Below are 17,327 nucleotides of genomic sequence, written 5' to 3' on the forward strand. Positions count from 1 at the left end.
GTCAGTGAACGAACCCTCATTTGAGGGATGTAAGTATCAGCCTAGAGGCAGCCTCCTTCCTGGGTGTTGTTAAAGGACATTTCCCAGATGTTTGGCATGTCTGGATTGTGAGCACATCTGACTCTGTACATATGATGAAGATTTAGCTGTGCCCACCTTTCTCACTTGGTTACTGTGCCTTATAAATGCCACTTACAAGGATAATAAGGAAACTACCCAGACTTAGGTTATTTTAGAGAACAATTTGAGAGGATTATTCTGCATCTTGCTTTGAATGTCTCTGGACAAAACAGACACAGCCTTCTGAAAGAAAGTATCACAAAGACCATGACTTCTACGCTGGAAATACTAAGTTTATTGTAAAACAGAAGACATGATCGAGGAGTTAGACGGGGGTCCTGAGAGGACAGGGTACTCTTGGTCAGTAGTCAGTCTGAAAAAGGGGCGCCAGTGCCTACTCTGAGCTAGGCTGAAGAGATGTGAAACGGGCTTCTCAGAAAAGGCATGCTGTTCTGTCATGAAGAGCAGGATGGATGGACCCCACAATCTACTGGGGACCCTCAGTNTGTTCTAAACCGTCGATGCACTGCTCAGCAGCAGGGGGAGGTCCTGCAGGTGGTGCGGCAGGGGGCAGGCTGGCAGCAGGGGGGGCGGCAGCAGGGCGCCTGCACAGAGATGGGCTGGCAGCAGGTGGAGGCCCAGCAGCAGGGGCGGCAGACCACGGCCGTGCAGGACGTGGGGCAGCAGCTGATGGGGCGGCAGCAGCCCTCCTGCAGGGAGCAGGGGTCACAGCAGACAGGGCGGCGGCAGGGCTCACAGATGGGGCGTGTGCAGCGGCAGGTGCAGGTCACGGGGCGGCACACGGTGGTCTGGCAGGACACGGGGCGGCAGCAGCAGGGGTCGCGGCAGCAGCAGGGCTGGCAGCAGGGCTGGCAGCAGCCTCCCCCACAGCCCGAGGAGGAGCAGGTGGAGCCGCAGCAGGAGCCGGACATGGTGATGTCTGGGGTTGCTTAGGGTTGGACTGGTGAGAGGATTTGGGTGTTGTCAGGTGTGAATGTCTTTGTCCTGCTCGGGGGGCCTTTATATACCCTGGCCAGCTGCTGATGACCCCCAGGACACAGGTCATTTCCTTGTTTGTGTTTATTCTTTCTGAAATGGCACTGATAGGTTAACAAGTTCCCTAGACATTTTTTTTTTAGGTGCTCAGGTACTCATGAAAGACCATTTGCTTTCCTTATTTAATGGAGACCCATTATATGTTGCTATTTATGGTTCAGATATGAACTTAATGACCCTAACTTCAAAGTTTCCAATTATTTTTATAATTAGTGATGTTTTTGCAATTGATGTTTTGATAGCACAGAGTAGTTGTCATGATCTTACTAGTAGTAGAAGTGAATTCCCCAAGTTGTGAGTGTTTGTTTCCACTGCTAAGCTTCCTGGACAAAACAAGTTCAGGAAAATAATAAGAGACTATTTCAAAAGTCATGGTCTGTCAATAAAAGAAGTTTTACTGTGTCATTTTTGGAGCTACAGGAATGCATCTTATCATTTTGTCATCAGTGGGGTTTTCCCCCTCAATTTTTTTATTTTGGTAAAATACATAATAACATAAAATTTAGTATCTTTACCATTTTTAAGTGTAGTTTAGCAGTATGATGTACATTCGTATTGTTAACCATCAGCAGCATCCATATCCAGAACTCTTTTTTTAAAAAAAAGATTTTATATATGTATGTATGTATGCATGTATTTAGAGAGAGGGGGTGGGTGGGTGGGCAGAGGGAGAGAAAGAATCCCGAGCAGACTTTGTGCTGACCGCAGAGCATAATGTGGGGCTCGATCTCATGACCCTGAGATCATGACTTGAGCTGAAATCAAGAGTTAGGTGCTCGACTGACTAAGCCACCCAGGGGCCCCTAGAACTCTTTTCATCTTGCAAAAGTGAAATTCTGTTTCCATCAAACACTAACTCCCCATTGAGCCCCTCTCCCCAGCCCCTGGCAACCACCACTGTACCTTTTTTTTTTCTTAATTATCTCCTTTCCCCCCACATCCCACAAGTGTTGGCTCCAGCACTTGGGTGTCATGGGTGTATGACTTTAGGCAAGTCACTTACCTTGTTCCTTATGTACAGAATGTATAATATAAAGCCAGCCTCTGGTAACCCCTGTTCTACTCTCTGTTACTGTGAGTTTGGCTTTTTGTTTTTTTTGTCTTAGATAATGTGCTCGTTATTTTCCATAGTTGTAGCTTTCCAAACCATAGTGAATTTCATTTTTTAATCTTCATGATAGCTAGTATCATCGAATTCTAACAATTATATTCTAAATATTGTGCTAAAAGAAATAAATGTATTAATTTATTCTCATAAGAATCCACGAGTAAGGTATTGTATTCCTCATTTTACGCATAAGGAACCAGAGAAGTGACTTGCCTAAGTTCACAAACCTACTAGGTTGGAGCCAGACTTACTGCAGAAACATCTGTGGAAACATAATTTGTAAGCCCAAGGAGCTGAAGAATAGAATGTGGTTACCATAGTCCCTGTTCTAACAGTGAATTTATTTTTACAGTAGTTGGTATTCATGAAATGGCTAATTTTTAGAGTTATCTGAAAGGGCTCTATCTTCTCAGTATCCTCAGGAATTCAAAGAATGATCTCCCACATAGCTTTCTAAAAATTCCAGAACACACCCTAAGGAGATAGTATCAAAGTTGGACATAACTAAGTGATTATGGGGGACTATGAACAAAACCACTGTTGAGAAGGAAGAATTTACCCTTTAAAGTCCTTCTAGCTGGACTAAGCAACAAATTGACATGAGACAGATTAACAGGAGAAAATAAAATTTAATAGCATACTTACTGGGAATCCACACAGCCTTGGACATTCCAAAGATAGTGAGGCAACATGATACTTCATCTGAGCTAAGGAGAGGGATAGGGCCTGAGGATACAAAGGGCTGAAAGACCAGGAACAGGAAGGTGAGAGGAGATGTTTGGGAAACAAAGGTTGCCCTATTATGCAGGTAAGTGTCTTAGATAAAGAGGAATCTTGTTAGTAAGTTTCTTCCCGGAAGAGGCAGGTAGTTGAGGGGGAGTTACAGAGCATATCCTGAATCTGCTGGGTTTTGATTGCTTTTAACTCAGAAAAATGTTTATGCCAAAGTGGCCCATTTTGGTGCAGCCTGCGCTTGGCCTCTACACCACCATTTAGGTGAAGGTTGCAGCCTATCAGCATCCCCAGGTAGTGACCCCAGCCAAAGCTGGTCTCCAGGCCTGCTTTGTCATACCCTGTGTCTTGTTCCAGTGTCCCCCACGCACGATGCTTGAGCGTATACCTGCTTACAGAGCCAGCTGTGATTCTCAGTTGTTTGGGACTGTAGGAAAATCATTTCACTCAGCCATTTTGTAGACTCTGCCTTTGGATTTGCTTGGTTCTGACCTTTTGCTTTACAGCCAAGTCTGTCCTAGATCTGTGGTTGAAGGCAGAGGTGCAAGCCTCCTTTTTGATCACTCTGTTGCGGAAAAATAAAAATCAGACTGGCGAGAGACCGAGTGACACTTGGAGAAGTAGGAGAACTCAGGCTTATTTTACGCTGGCGGACCCAGATGCGCTCGTGCTCGAAATTCTGGGCCTAGGATAGTGGGGTTACAGAGGTTTTATAGGGGGGTGCAAGGGGTCAGTTTCCAAGGGCTGTGCTGACTGCTGGTAGGTGAGTTTAAATGGGCAGGGGTGCTGTTTTAGGCAGGACAGTGGTTAGGGAGCTTGCGGTGGGAAGCCTGTTTGCAGAAGCAGAAAGGGCTGGTTATCGCTTGCTCCCAGCGGGGCTTCTGGATATCTCTTGCTCTACAGACTGAGCTAGTAACTTTCCATCTTCTGGGTTCTGCTGGCCTGGGCCTGCTCTGGGTAATTTTCCTCTTCATTTCTGCTTGCATAGTCTCTTGCAGACTTACTCAGATCCACACCAACCACTGTGATTGACCAAGGCATGGAGTTAACTCTGGAAACAAACACAATCCAGTAATAATGATAAGCTTGGGAGTCCACAAAGAATTCTACATCTAAGAAAATACTGTAAGACAAGGAATTCTGTAGAAGGCTAACAAGGAAAATTCTGAGGGTGGGAAATCGTGTAGAGAATTTTTGAAATGGTGTTCAAGAGTATGTAGAAAGAAACTGGACTTGTGAGCCTATCTACCAGTAAATCATTAAACCCTTACTAAAGAGAAAACTCCATTGTGCATGTAAATGTTTTGACTATAATGGGGTTCTTGTTGAGAAGTTTTTACCGTATTTCAAAAAAATACTGTGCTTCATGAGGTGGCTTATTTATTTTATCGTAGGAATGCACATGTCCAGCATGAGGAGAGAATCACTGAGGGATGGAGATGTTTTTCTCTCTTCCAGCCTTGTAGAGCTTATCCATTCCCTCATTCAACAAATAATGATTATATCCTATGTGCCAAACATGGCACAGATCAGTGGGAATCCAGCAAGGAACAAAGTCAAGTTCCACCCCTTCACAAAGCTCACCTGGCCTGCCTCCTCTCTCTGGGCAGGTAGATATGCCCAAGCAGACAAGCAGCACATTCCAAAAAACTCTTTTAGATCATATGTTGGGAATTCAATGCATATTTCTCAGGAAAACAATAGTGGTTGGTGTCCTGACCAGCCTAAATAGTGTTTACCAACAATAAAAGCATATCCAGTGTGGATTAATGTTTTTCTATTTCAGCTATAGTGGTTGCTGTCCTGACCAGCCTAAATAGTGTTTACCAACAATAAAAGCATATCCAGTGTGGATTAATGTTTTTCTATTTCAGCTATAGTGGTTGCTGTCCTGACCAGCCTAAATAGTGTTTACCAACAATAAAAGCATATCCAGTGTGGATTAATGTTTTTCTATTTCAGCTATAGTGGTTGCTGTCCTGACCAGCCTAAATAGTGTTTACCAACAATAAAAGCATATCCAGTGTGGATTAATGTTTTTCTATTTCAGCTATAGTGGTTGCTGTCCTGACCAGCCTAAATAGTGTTTACCAACAATAAAAGCATATCCAGTGTGGATTAATGTTTTTCTATTTCAGCTATAGTGGTTGCTGTCCTGACCAGCCTAAATAGTGTTTACCAACAATAAAAGCATATCCAGTGTGGATTAATGTTTTTCTATTTCAGCTATAGTGGTTGCTGTCCTGACCAGCCTAAATAGTGTTTACCAACAATAAAAGCATATCCAGTGTGGATTAATGTTTTTCTATTTCAGCTATAGTGGTTGCTGTCCTGACCAGCCTAAATAGTGTTTACCAACAATAAAAGCATATCCAGTGTGGATTAATGTTTTTCTATTTCAGCTACATTGGTATTGTTTTAAGGGTAAAATCATTTGGAGTTCTAAATTAGAATGGTCCCAACTGCATATCTCCTTTTCCCGGCAGCAGTGACTCCATTAGAATCAGAGCTGGCCATAGTGGTGCTTGAGGGGAGCCATGGGAAAGGTGGGACAGTGATTCTTCCAGCCTAGGCCTTTAGTGGTTCGGGATTCCCCGGTACCAATTATATTAATCACTGCTTAGTTCTCTAATCAGAGTATAAATGCAGCTCTAACTTAGGCTTCCTCCCCCTTATCACATGTGTGGGGATGATTCATGGGTCAATTCACAATCAGAGAAAACTGCTGTAGTCTCTCCATTTCCTCAGCATCACCACAAAACGCGTGGCTTGAACTCCGAAGGTGCCTCACATGAGATGTTCCTCATTATTTGAACTATTAAAATTACAGACCTTACACCTGAATTGTTCCTAAAGCTTAAAAAAAAATGGCCCTTTAAAAATCCTTTTTTCTTTGTTTTTTCTGATTCTGCATACCATACTGTGAGCTAAAAATGAGCTTTTGAAGATTAATAAACAATGAGGAGAAACACATTTGCTTCCCAGAAATAAAATTTTTATTATTTTACCATGCAAAACCCCATCATAAATATAATGATATTCTGGAAAAGTATCCTGTCTTGTAATAGTAGAGATGTGATGATGAGTCAGTGGGATAGAGCTCCATTGAAGAGGAATTTTGATCTTTGTTCACTCATTTTTTTCAAGCCAGGAATTCAAATGATGAAAGCTGGGATGTTTCTAAAGATTGTAGGAAAGGGCCAGGATTAACTGGGTAATTATGTGGGAAAATGGATAGACAGCTACTGTTGAGCTGGTTGTTGAAGAGCATGTAGGTTGCAAAGGAGAGGTCTCTCATAGGATCCCTTGGTGTGGGAAAATTTTTTGCATGTTTCTGAACACCTGGGAATGCTTCTTAATGGGCTGTTCAGCAGCAGGGGGAGGTCCTGCAGGTGGTGCGGCAGGGGGCAGGCTGGCAGCAGGGGGGGCGGCAGCAGGGCGCCTGCACAGAGATGGGCTGGCAGCAGGTGGAGGCCCAGCAGCAGGGGCGGCAGACTATGGCCGTGCAGGACGTGGGGCAGCAGCTGATGGGGCGGCAGCAGCCCTCCTGCAGGGAGCAGGGGTCACAGCAGACAGGGCGGCGGCAGGGCTCACAGATGGGGCGTGTGCAGCGGCAGGTGCAGGTCACGGGGCGGCACACGGTGGTCTGGCAGGACACGGGGCGGCAGCAGCAGGGGTCGCGGCAGCAGCAGGGCTGGCAGCAGGGCTGGCAGCAGCCTCCCCCACAGCCCGAGGAGGAGCAGGTGGAGCCGCAGCAGGAGCCGGACATGGTGATGTCTGGGGTTGCTTAGGGTTGGACTGGTGAGAGGATTTGTGTTGTCAGGTGTGAATGTCTTTGTCCTGCTCGGGGGGCCTTTATATACCCTGGCCAGCTGCTGATGACCCCCAGGACACAGGTCATTTCCTGGAGTTGTGGTTGCGCATTGACCTCTAGATTGGTGGATTCGGTTGCTGAGGCAGCAATTCCAACAGCGTGGAAAGATGCTTTCCTTTCTGCCTGTCTGCTTTCTTCCTCATTGAAATGAATACTTGATTATTTATATCATCCAAAAAATTACTCATGGACTAACCAATCCTTCCAGGCCATGTCACATGACAAGTTGAAAGTTTGACGAAGCCACTGTTGCCACCATCATACTTTCCTCTTGTTCCTCTTATTCACCATCCATGACTGAGTGTGAGCCTGTAACGTTCATGAAGTCACAGGCCTAGTTTCTGATTGACATTGAGATGAAGCAAGAATTTCTGAAAAACCAAAATGACTCATGGAAGGAGACATGTACTGATTCTATGGGAAGAATGGCCCAAGGCTTCTGGAAAACAGAATAGTGCTTCACCTTGTTTTTAAGGAAATAATCACCAGAGCCACTGGAGTGACTCCAGTTGGCCTATTAATCAGAGTCACTACTGAGACTCTTTTCCATGTAAACAGCACCACGCTATTTGGGAGTGGAGAGGGAAAGGAAGAAAAGGAAGTTCTAAGTAGTTTCTTATCACACAGTAATTACACATGTTAGGATGGCAAGACAAAGGCAGATAAAGCAGTGAAAGGAGAAGACTTTTCATGGTACAACAAGGTCGAGCTAAGTGAGAACTTTATTCATATTATACATTTTGAACACCCCTCCCTGAGTATGGTCTTAGAAATAGAATTGAAATTGGGATTACTCTTTCTTTCCAGGTGTGAACATAAGCACTTATATTGAGTTCTTCAAAATATATTGAAAATATTTATAAAGGAACCAGTTATCTTTATGTAGTAAATGGTTTGGTCCATTGGTGAGGGTTTGATTGCTTATGAAGTGTGAAATTGGCCTTAGGAAAAACAAGGGGAACCACATGTACTGACAACTGATAAAATAGTTTTGTCTTTTTTTAGCCACAGCTAAGGAAAGTGGAAGTATAGAAAATAAATTTATATTTAGAAGGTGTGTTAAGAATGACATTGTCCAAGGCTTGCTGATGACTCTCAGACCAAATTTGTCTCCACAAAGTGTTTTTTTGGTAGATCATATTTTATACATATGTTGGTCTGCCGTAGTCCTGGTCCTTGAATGCCTTTGAGTTTGTGACCCATCATAGTCCTTCACAATTTTTGAGCGGCCTGATTTGTAAAATGATTTCTCTAAAGTCATGCAGATAAGAGGATGGCAAAGTGTTGACAACACTGTGGTCTTCTGTTGACTCCAAACACCGATGGATGACCCATTGTCTTTTCCAGCTCTGAGTTACTTCAGACTAGTGAACAGATAGTCATAGTTACCAAAACTTCTATCTCATCTAGTGAAGTAAAATGGGAACTTGCTTGATTTATGGTTTAGTGTATTGTTTTTTTTGTCCTAGAATATATACAGCAATTCAAATAGTAGGAATAGAAAGATTTCTGTAAACTCACTGCAATCATAGACTGTCAGAAACTTCGCTGTTTCAAGCCACATCAGTAAGAATGGAAGATCCCACTATTTCTGGGACAGGTTATTAGTCACCTTAACATAGAGAAGCAGCCTTAATACCCAGTACGAAGCCAAAGTTTCAGATAAGAAATTTTCAGGTAAAGCATTCCTCATTTATCTTAATGATACAGTTTTCAAAGAAAGAGGGGACCTGAGTCCTGTCACAGACTAGTCCTGATGTTAATTCTTTTGTACAAACCCATTTTGCTTTGAGCCCATTAAAACACCTTTTCATGTAATTTTATGTAAACTCTATTAAAAAAACACTTTTCCTTTGTTGGGTGGGATGCCCCTGGTCCTATGCTGTGTAGTCTCCTTTGCTGTAGCACATGAATAAGCCTAAACTTGTTGGACAAGTTATTGTCCCTAATCTTCACCACGTGGGCTTTTTTAGTCCTATTATTTGAACTCCAGATATTCTGCAAGAGCATAATCACCAGAGTGGGAACAAGTAAATGTTAACCATGGTGGTGATAAATTGTGGGATTTTTTTGTGGTTTGACTGAAAAAGTATGCAATGTTGGTGACTTTTTTGATGGTGAACTATACCTTCTTCTTCATAGTTTCATGAGTTGTGTTTTGTTAGGAACTGGCCACTGGATGTCAGGAAAGTTTTTAAATTCTGAAAACAGAGTATGTGTTCCCTGTTCTCCCAATGATCTTTGAAATACCTTCCAATCATAAGAGTCAGAGATGGAGATGGGAAAGAGTGAGGTAGAAAGGGCAGGGGGAAGGTAGGGAAGACAAAGAGGGATTCAGATCCTTCCTCCCTCACCTAGCAGTTGTGTGGCTTAGAGCTGATACCTGTCCCTCTGCAGCACGTTTCCCTAGCTGTAGAAGGGGAAGAGTCATCTGTCCCTGATGTTCTTCATAGGCCAGATTTATCGCGAAATCTGTACAACGTGGGAGACGAAATGGATATCATTCATTGAAAAGAGAACATTTTAGATGGAAAAATTCTAGATGATCAGGGAGTGGGTGGGATTTTTTTCTGGAATTTAACAAATATCTTTTCTGCCTAGGGGCACCTGGGTAGCTCAGTCGGTTAAGTGTCCGAGTGTTGATTTCAGGGTCATGAGTTCAAGCCCTGTGTTGTGCTCCATGCTAGTGTGGAGCTTATCTTAAAAAAAAAAAAAAACAACAAAAAACCACACACACACACACACACACACACACACCTTTTCTGCCTAATAAATACCCTTTGTCTAAAGCCAGGGATGACCAACCCAAGTAATCTTTCAGCGTTTCTTATAGTTGGAATTTAATTCCTTTGGGTGGTTCAGGGTGGAAGGAAAAGTCCATCAGATGTATGTAATATCCCCAGCTCTCCTTGCTCCTGACGCTAAACCCTTATTCATAAAGCTTATAATCTAGGGCTCTTTCCTATGGGTTAGCCGATCAACTTTTAAAGAGCATTTTCATTCTGAGATGGCCTCAATCTGATGATGAGGGTTTTTTTGCCCTCTTTTCTTATACTTAGGATATCTTAGGAATATGCTTTGCTATATTAGGAAATCTGTTTCTGCCAGTGGATGTGGACTATCTTGAAAAAACAAAAAGCCTTCCCTTCAATCTTCTCCCACTCTCAGTGACATAATATGTAATAAATAGCACATCTTTTGAGCCCATTTGATACAGTGATGTTCAAATGTGCAACAAGGATATTAGTGGATGGTACTGGGTGAATGCTGTGTGCCAGGCACTTTACATACATAAGGTCATTTAACTTTCCCAGCAACCTACAATGGTAAGGATTAGCTTTACCATTTGGCAGAGGAGAAAACCTGAGTGTCAGAGAAGTTAAGTTATACGGATGCTGAAGATTCTGTTTTAAATAGAATATCTACCTTTTAGAATTCTTGTCATGAAGACAATTACCTTCTCATTTTGTTTGATTCAACAAATAGAAATCAAGTTACTAACCATATTCTAAACGTTGAGCTCAGTACTGAAAGCCAGAATAAATAAATTGTGGCCTCTTCGTTGGAGACAGAGAAATAGATCATCTCAATATGATGCTGTATGGGGAGGGAAGTAAGCATAGGATGCTATGGGCACATGGTGGGGCACCTAACCTGAACTCTGTGTGTGTGTGCATGTGCACACATTCATGCACACACATGTCCATGTGTGTGCACATATGTGTGGGTGTGTTTCTGTGGTGGAGGGGTTAGGACAGGACCGTTAGAGAAGGCTGAGCAGAATCTTTGAAATGACTCAGTGTTAGGTAAGTGAAGAAAGTGGAGGGAAAGGGTAGGTGGAAAAAAAAATTCCAGATAAACGAAAGAATATGACAAAAGCAAAGACTTACAGAACCGCATGGCCTGTGCCAGTTACTGTGAGTTTAATGTTACTTGCAGTGAATCTTAGCGGGGGCGTTTAGACATGAACCTGGACATGTGCGCAAAGGACAGACCCTGGAGGACCCCGTGTTTATAGATTTCCTACCCATATAAACAGTCTGAGGACTAGCCTGGCCACCCTGTATCACCTTCCAAGATTCATACCAGGATTCCTGTTACCTCTCCCTTTCCTCTCCTGTCTTCCTTACCTTCTCTGTCTTGTCTTCCTTCTTCCTGTTCCTTGTCTGATCATCTAAATACACTAATAAACACGTACTACTGAATGAATCAGGAGCAGGGAGGTTTACAGGAAAAATTAGTTTATTGAGAACAAGCGAGCAGCACATTACAAAAGATGGCAGGGAGGGTTTGAGCAGCCCTCAGAGTTCAGGATGGGTTTGCAAAGTCCACTCTGAGGACTTTTGAAGAGAGAGATCTACCATCCATGGTGTCTTCAGCTGATGGAGACCTGGGAATTTGGCTGAGGGTGGCGATGGACATCTGCTTGTGTATCCAAATGGTAGGGTGTAAAAATGACTATTGTCACAATATCAAAAATATCTATTTTTCTTTCCACTTTCTTAAAATGCAGAATAGGTGCTTAGACTCCAGTGTGTTGCTCTGTGGGGATGGTGGGGCTCTCAGCAGCAGGGGGAGGTCCTGCAGGTGGTGCGGCAGGGGGCGGGCTGGCAGCAGGGGGGGCGGCAGCAGGGCGCCTGCACAGAGATGGGCTGGCAGCAGGTGGAGGCCCAGCAGCAGGGGCGGCAGACCACGGCCGTGCAGGACGTGGGGCAGCAGCTGATGGGGCGGCAGCAGCCCTCCTGCAGGGAGCAGGGGTCACAGCAGACAGGGCGGCGGCAGGGCTCACAGATGGGGCGCGTGCAGCGGCAGGTGCAGGTCACGGGGCGGCACACGGTGGTCTGGCAGGACACGGGGCGGCAGCAGCAGGGGTCGCGGCAGCAGCAGGGCTGGCAGCAGGGCTGGCAGCAGCCTCCCCCACAGCCCGAGGAGGAGCAGGTGGAGCCGCAGCAGGAGCCGGACATGGTGATGTCTGGGGTTGCTTAGGGTTGGACTGGTGAGAGGATTTGGGTGTTGTCAGGTGTGAATGTCTTTGTCCTGCTCGGGGGGCCTTTATATACCCTGGCCAGCTGCTGATGACTGCCAGGACACATGATCATTTCTTAATCTTCTAACCAATTAAGTGAGGATTTATGATGTTTTTTGAATCTTCACTTTATACACATCCATGCACACAACCACAAACATTCCTTTGTTTTCCATATTGTTTATTCTTACCAAATGTAGACATTGGATTCAATTCTGATGAATTTTCCTTTGAAATATTCCTAACTCATTCAAGAGAAAAGAGTGTGTTTTCTAAACTAGAATTGTCTCTAATCACTCTGCCCTTTAGCCTTGAAGTCAGCATTTTATTGCTGGACTTCAAAGACTCACATAATAACCACCCAGTGACTTGCCTTATTTACACCTGTGCCCCTCACAGTAACAGGTTAATAGCAATACTCTTGTGTAGGCCGGTAGACATCTGCTTCCCAGATGTCTCCTTCCATGACTCACCGAGAGGCAGGTTTGTGGTTTTCAGATGAGGAGGGAGCACATGGTATCCTGGACCCCTGCCACCCTGGTTTAGTCACTCTTCCGCAGTAGGTCCTGGGCTGTTTTTCCCTGGTTGTTGTCTCCCCATTCACCTGGAATGCCCTCCTCTTCCTTCCAAACCAGACTCAACTTCTACCTTGACTGTAAAATTTTCATAAGGATCTGTTGCTGTTTTTAATCTTTGTAATTTATTTGGGATTAATAATTGCATGTGTAGATTCTTGGAAGAGACTATAAAGAAGATACAGGCCTAGCCCCTCATCTTACGGGAGAGGTCCTGTGGGTTCACACAATCACACAATGAAGTCTAGGTCTCTTCATTCCTCAGTAAGCGGCCTTTACTAAGAGTTTTATGTTTATCAGTTTCGGTAGACCATAGTCTTCAGACAAGAGAGAGAACGTCTCAGGTGTTCCCCCCCCCCCATTTTTATCTCAAGTCTTAAAGTAAGCATCATTAAAAGTGATACTGGAAAAGAGTTAGGGAAGTGTCTTGTCCCAAGGAGAGATAATCTGAAAGGGCCCCAGGACTTGTTTGCTGGATCAGATCTGTGCACCAGTGCAGAAGTGTCTCTCTGAGAGTGATCAACAGAGCTTGGCTTATTGGTGGGTGGGGGTGTGGGGAGTTGCCTGCTCTGGGATGTTTAAAGTGTAGTCTGGTTCTCTTTGGTAACACGTTGTGGCACTGTGAGATAATGAACTTGTCTAATTCCTTTTATTGTTTTTTATTTATACTTCACCCCATGCCTTATCCCTTGTAATGAGTTCCATAAACTGGAAATTATGAAGTAGAGATAGACTTTTCCTTTGGATTTGGTGGGGGGGGGAAGAAGACTCCTGTTCCATCAACCCCACTTACTTTCTGTGAGCACTAAATGAAAGAAAGGGCCAGGAGCTTGCAAACCACCTATCAAATGTCCTAAAATTACTACTTTGAGCTTAAAGGGAGAGGCTTTTGTTGTTTTTATGGGGGAATTAGTTTTATTTTTGCTTCAGTGATATCATGGAAGATAAAGATGTGAATTATATTAAATTCATTCTCTAAATCTCTTCATCCCAAGATTCTCTCTTGGCTCATTTATAGTATTAGTTGATTTTTAGTGTGCAGGTGCAGACTAAGTAATTCTCTGATATAATGTGGCTAGAATTACATGCAGGGTAGTTTTTTGTTGCCACCATGGTTGACTTAGTCAGCTGTAATGCATAACAAGCAACCACAAACTCTCAGAATGTACAATAACAAGTTTTTATTTTTTTGGTCACATGTCTGCAGGTCAGTTGGGTTTTGTCTGATTAAGGCTGGTCTTGGCTTCTGGCAATGGGTTCGTTTGGGACTTCCTTCTGAATTAGAGTTGCCAGATTTAGCAAATAAAAATACAGGTGCCAAGTTAAAATTGGATTTCAGATAAACAAATAAATCTTTAGTATAAGTTTGCCTGAGTATGCATGGGGCATACTTATATTAAAAATTTGTTATTTATCTGAAATTAAAATTTAATGAGGTGTCCTGTATTTTAATTGGCAACCCTGGTTTTGATGGCATAAGCACATGGGAGCAATGCAGTCATGCAGAAATATTTCAAGTCTTTGCGTGGATCATGTCCTCTATCATTGCATTGGCCAAAGCAAGTCACATGGTGAAGTCCAAGTTATGGGGTGGGAGAGTGGGAGAGGAGTAGGAAGGGGAAGAGAGTAAACATTAATGAGGAATGATCTAATCTACCAGAGCAACAAATCAATTATTTTAGGAATCTTTGTTGTGAAGCTTGGACAAAGACTTTTAGAAAGTCAAATTAGATGTTCAGTGCATTTCCATTCATTTGGGTAACTTTTATTTCTCTTCCTCCTCCTCTTCCTGGTCAACTAGGAAATGTCATTGATTTAAAAAGGGACTTCCTGATCTACATATTTAAAGCAATCCCTATCAAAATACCAACAGCATTTTTTACAAAACTAGAACAAACAATCCCAAAATTTGTATGGAACCATGAAAGACCCCAAATAGCCAAAGCAGTCTTGAAAAAGCAAAGCAAAGCTGGAGATATAACAATTCCAGACTTCAAGTTATATTGCAAAGCTATAGTAATCAAAACACTATGCTACTGGTACATAATAGACGCATAGGTCAATGGAACAGACTAGAAAATCCAGAAATGAACCCACAACTATACGGTCAATTAATATTCAATTAATATTCAACAAAGCAGGAAAGAATATCCAATGGGAGAAAGACAGTCTCTTCAACAAATGGTGTTGGGAAAATTGGACAGCAACATGCAAAAGAATGAAACTAGGTCACTTTCTTACACCATACACAAAAATAAATTCAAAATGTATGTGAGACCTAAAACCATAAACATCATAGAAGACAGCACAGGCAGTAATGTCTCTGACATTTGCTATAGCAAATTTTTTCTAGATAGATCTCCTGAGGCAAGGGCAATAAAGCAAAAATAATCTATTGGGACTACATCAGAATAAAAAGTGTCTGTACAGTAAAGGAAGCAGTGGACAAAACTAAAGGGCAGCCTACGGGATGGGAGAAGAAATGCCTCTGATAGGGAAAAATCCCTTCTACTTACCTTTTCAGCATTCCTTTGGCTAATCTTGGACCTTTTCTTTTCTATATGCATTTAGAAACAGTTAGTCATACTCTGTTAAAAAAAATCTCATTGGAATTTTGATCAGAATGGTATAAAATTTATTGATTCAGCTAGGAGGAATTGACATATTTGTGATACTAAATCTTCCCTGTAGTAAACCTGACATACTCTTCATTTACACACAGATTTCCAAAGAATATTTTGAACTTTTCTTCATAAACGTTGCACAGTTTTGTTAGACTTATTTTGAAGCAGTTTATAATATTTGTAGCTATTGTGAATGAAATCTTCCTGTTAAATTAGAATTACTAATTGACTCTTGCAAGTTATAAGAATGTTATTTGGTTTTTGGGTTTTTTTCATCAGTACTCTATATAGTGATTTCTCTAAACTCTCTTTTTAGCACAAGTTTGTGGGTTTTCTTGGATTTCCTATGTTGACAACAGTATTGTCTACAAATACCAACATTTTTTTTTTCTGGTAACATTTCTTTTCTTATCAGATTGCATTGGCTAAGATCTCAGATACAACAATGAGTGTTAGGGAGTGATAGGAGTTATCCTTGACTTATTCTAAACTTTAGTAGGAATGCTTTCATTTGTTAACTGTTATGTTTGCTATGAAGTTTTGATAAATAGCATTCATTAGGATAAAAATGTCCTCTTTTAGCCCTATTTTGCTTAGAGTGTTTTAAATAGTAAATGACTATTGTGATGGCCAATTTTATGTGTCAACTTGACTGGGCCATACGATGGCCAGACATTTGGACAAACATTATTCTGGGTATGTCCATGAAAGTGTTTCTGGGTAAGATTAACATTCAAATCAGTAGACCGAATAAAGCAGATTGCCCCCTCCAATGTGGTAGACCTCATCCAATCAACTGAAGGTCTGAATAGATTGACTAGACCAAAAAGGCTGTTGTCCCCCCACTTTGATTAAAAAGGAACTCCTCCTGTCTGACTCCCTTGACATCAGTCTTTTCCTGAAACACTGGCTCTTCTCGGGTCTTGAGCCTACTGGCTTTTGAATTGGGATTTACACTGTCAGCTCTTCTGGGTCTCCAGCTTATTGAATGCAGATCTCGGGACTTCTTAAATTCTGTAATCACATAAGCCAATTCCTTAAATCTCTCTCTCTCTCTCTCTCTCTCTCTCTCTATATATATATATATATGTATGTATGTATGTATGTGGTTGTTTATGTATATGAATGTATATCTATCTATATCTATATCTACCTCCTATTGGTTCTGTTTCTCTGGAGAACCCTAATACATTTATATATTGCTGAATATAGTATATGTTATTGATATAACAGCTATTGATATAATCCTGAAGTTTTTCCCCTTTAATGTAGTAGTATCAACAAGCTTATATAAGTATTTTCTAATTTTGAAGCATTCCTGAATGTCTAGGACAAACTCTAGTTGGTTATGATGTGTTATGCCTTTTATATATTGCTAAGTTTCACTTACTAGTATTTATGGGAATTTTGCATCTATGATCTTCAATAATATAAGCCTATAATTTTCCTTTATCAAATTGTTCTTGTATGTTTTTAATATTATTGTTTTACTAAAAATGAATTGAGAAGATTTTCCTTTCTTCTGTTCTTTGTCCTAGTTGGAGTGGGAGAGAACTTTAAGGTTCAGTAAACTTACTTATAAATTGACATGGGTCTGGCTTTTTAGTATCAATATATGTAGAGGATAGATTTTGGATCATAGGTATAGTTTCTTTAATGGTTATTGGCTTATTTATGATTTGTATATCTTCTGGAATTAATTTTATTAATTTAATTTTTTCTCAACATAGTCAATTCAATCATAACTTTCAAACATATTGGTATAAATTTACATGTAATGTTCTAATATGTTTTTTATTTTTTTAAAAATAATTTTTTATTATGTTAGTCACCATACAGTCCATCCTTAGTTTTTGATGTAGTGTTCCATGATTCATTATTTGCATATAACACCCAGTGCACCATGCAATACGTGCCCTCCTTACTACCCATCACCAGCCTATCCCATTCCCCCACCCCCCTCCCCTCTGAAGCCCTCAGTTTGTCTCCCAGAGTCCATAGTCTCTCATGGTTCATTCCCCCTTCTGTTTACCCCCCCTTTCTTCATCCCTTTCTTCTCCTGCTGATCTTCCTACTTCTTATGTTCCATAAATGAGTGAAACCATATGATAATTGTCTTTCTCTGCTTGACTTATTTCACTTAGCATTATCTCCTCCAGTCGCGTCCATGTTGCAGCAAATGTTGAAAAATTGTTTTTTTCGATGGCTGAGTAATATTCCATTGTATATATGGACCACATCTTAATCCAGTCATCTGTTGAAGGGCATCTCA

The 17,327-nt window shown here is 41.9% G+C and overlaps 3 protein-coding genes across 3 annotated transcripts; all 3 read right to left on the reverse strand.

Moving 5' to 3' along the window:
* Window positions 1-574: 574 nt before the first annotated feature.
* LOC100467681 (keratin-associated protein 2-3) lies at window positions 575-1,007 on the reverse strand. The gene has a single exon (XM_034639730.1). The coding sequence runs from the start codon at window positions 990-992 to the stop codon at window positions 591-593; it is 402 nt and encodes a 133-aa protein (XP_034495621.1). The 5' UTR covers window positions 993-1,007; the 3' UTR covers window positions 575-590.
* Window positions 1,008-5,931: 4,924 nt separating this feature from the next.
* Window positions 5,932-6,764, reverse strand: LOC100467935 (keratin-associated protein 2-3). The gene has a single exon (XM_002924951.4). It carries the CDS (start codon window positions 6,723-6,725, stop codon window positions 6,324-6,326), a length of 402 nt encoding a protein of 133 aa, XP_002924997.1. The 5' UTR covers window positions 6,726-6,764; the 3' UTR covers window positions 5,932-6,323.
* Window positions 6,765-11,046: 4,282 nt separating this feature from the next.
* LOC100468181 (keratin-associated protein 2-3) lies at window positions 11,047-11,911 on the reverse strand. Its single transcript, XM_002924952.4, has one exon. It carries the CDS (start codon window positions 11,792-11,794, stop codon window positions 11,393-11,395), a length of 402 nt encoding a protein of 133 aa, XP_002924998.1. The 5' UTR covers window positions 11,795-11,911; the 3' UTR covers window positions 11,047-11,392.
* Between the last annotated feature and the right edge of the window lie 5,416 nt (window positions 11,912-17,327).

The sequence above is a fragment of the Ailuropoda melanoleuca genome, chromosome 13 (genome assembly GCF_002007445.2).
Source record: "Ailuropoda melanoleuca isolate Jingjing chromosome 13, ASM200744v2, whole genome shotgun sequence".
Lineage (NCBI taxonomy): Eukaryota > Metazoa > Chordata > Mammalia > Carnivora > Ursidae > Ailuropoda > Ailuropoda melanoleuca.

Bases quoted from the DNA above. Each gene is read 5' to 3' on its own strand.
- LOC100468181 (XM_002924952.4), bottom strand. From the start codon at position 11,794: ATGTCCGGCTCCTGCTGCGGCTCCACCTGCTCCTCCTCGGGCTGTGGG.
- LOC100467935 (XM_002924951.4), bottom strand. From the start codon at position 6,725: ATGTCCGGCTCCTGCTGCGGCTCCACCTGCTCCTCCTCGGGCTGTGGG.
- LOC100467681 (XM_034639730.1), bottom strand. From the start codon at position 992: ATGTCCGGCTCCTGCTGCGGCTCCACCTGCTCCTCCTCGGGCTGTGGG.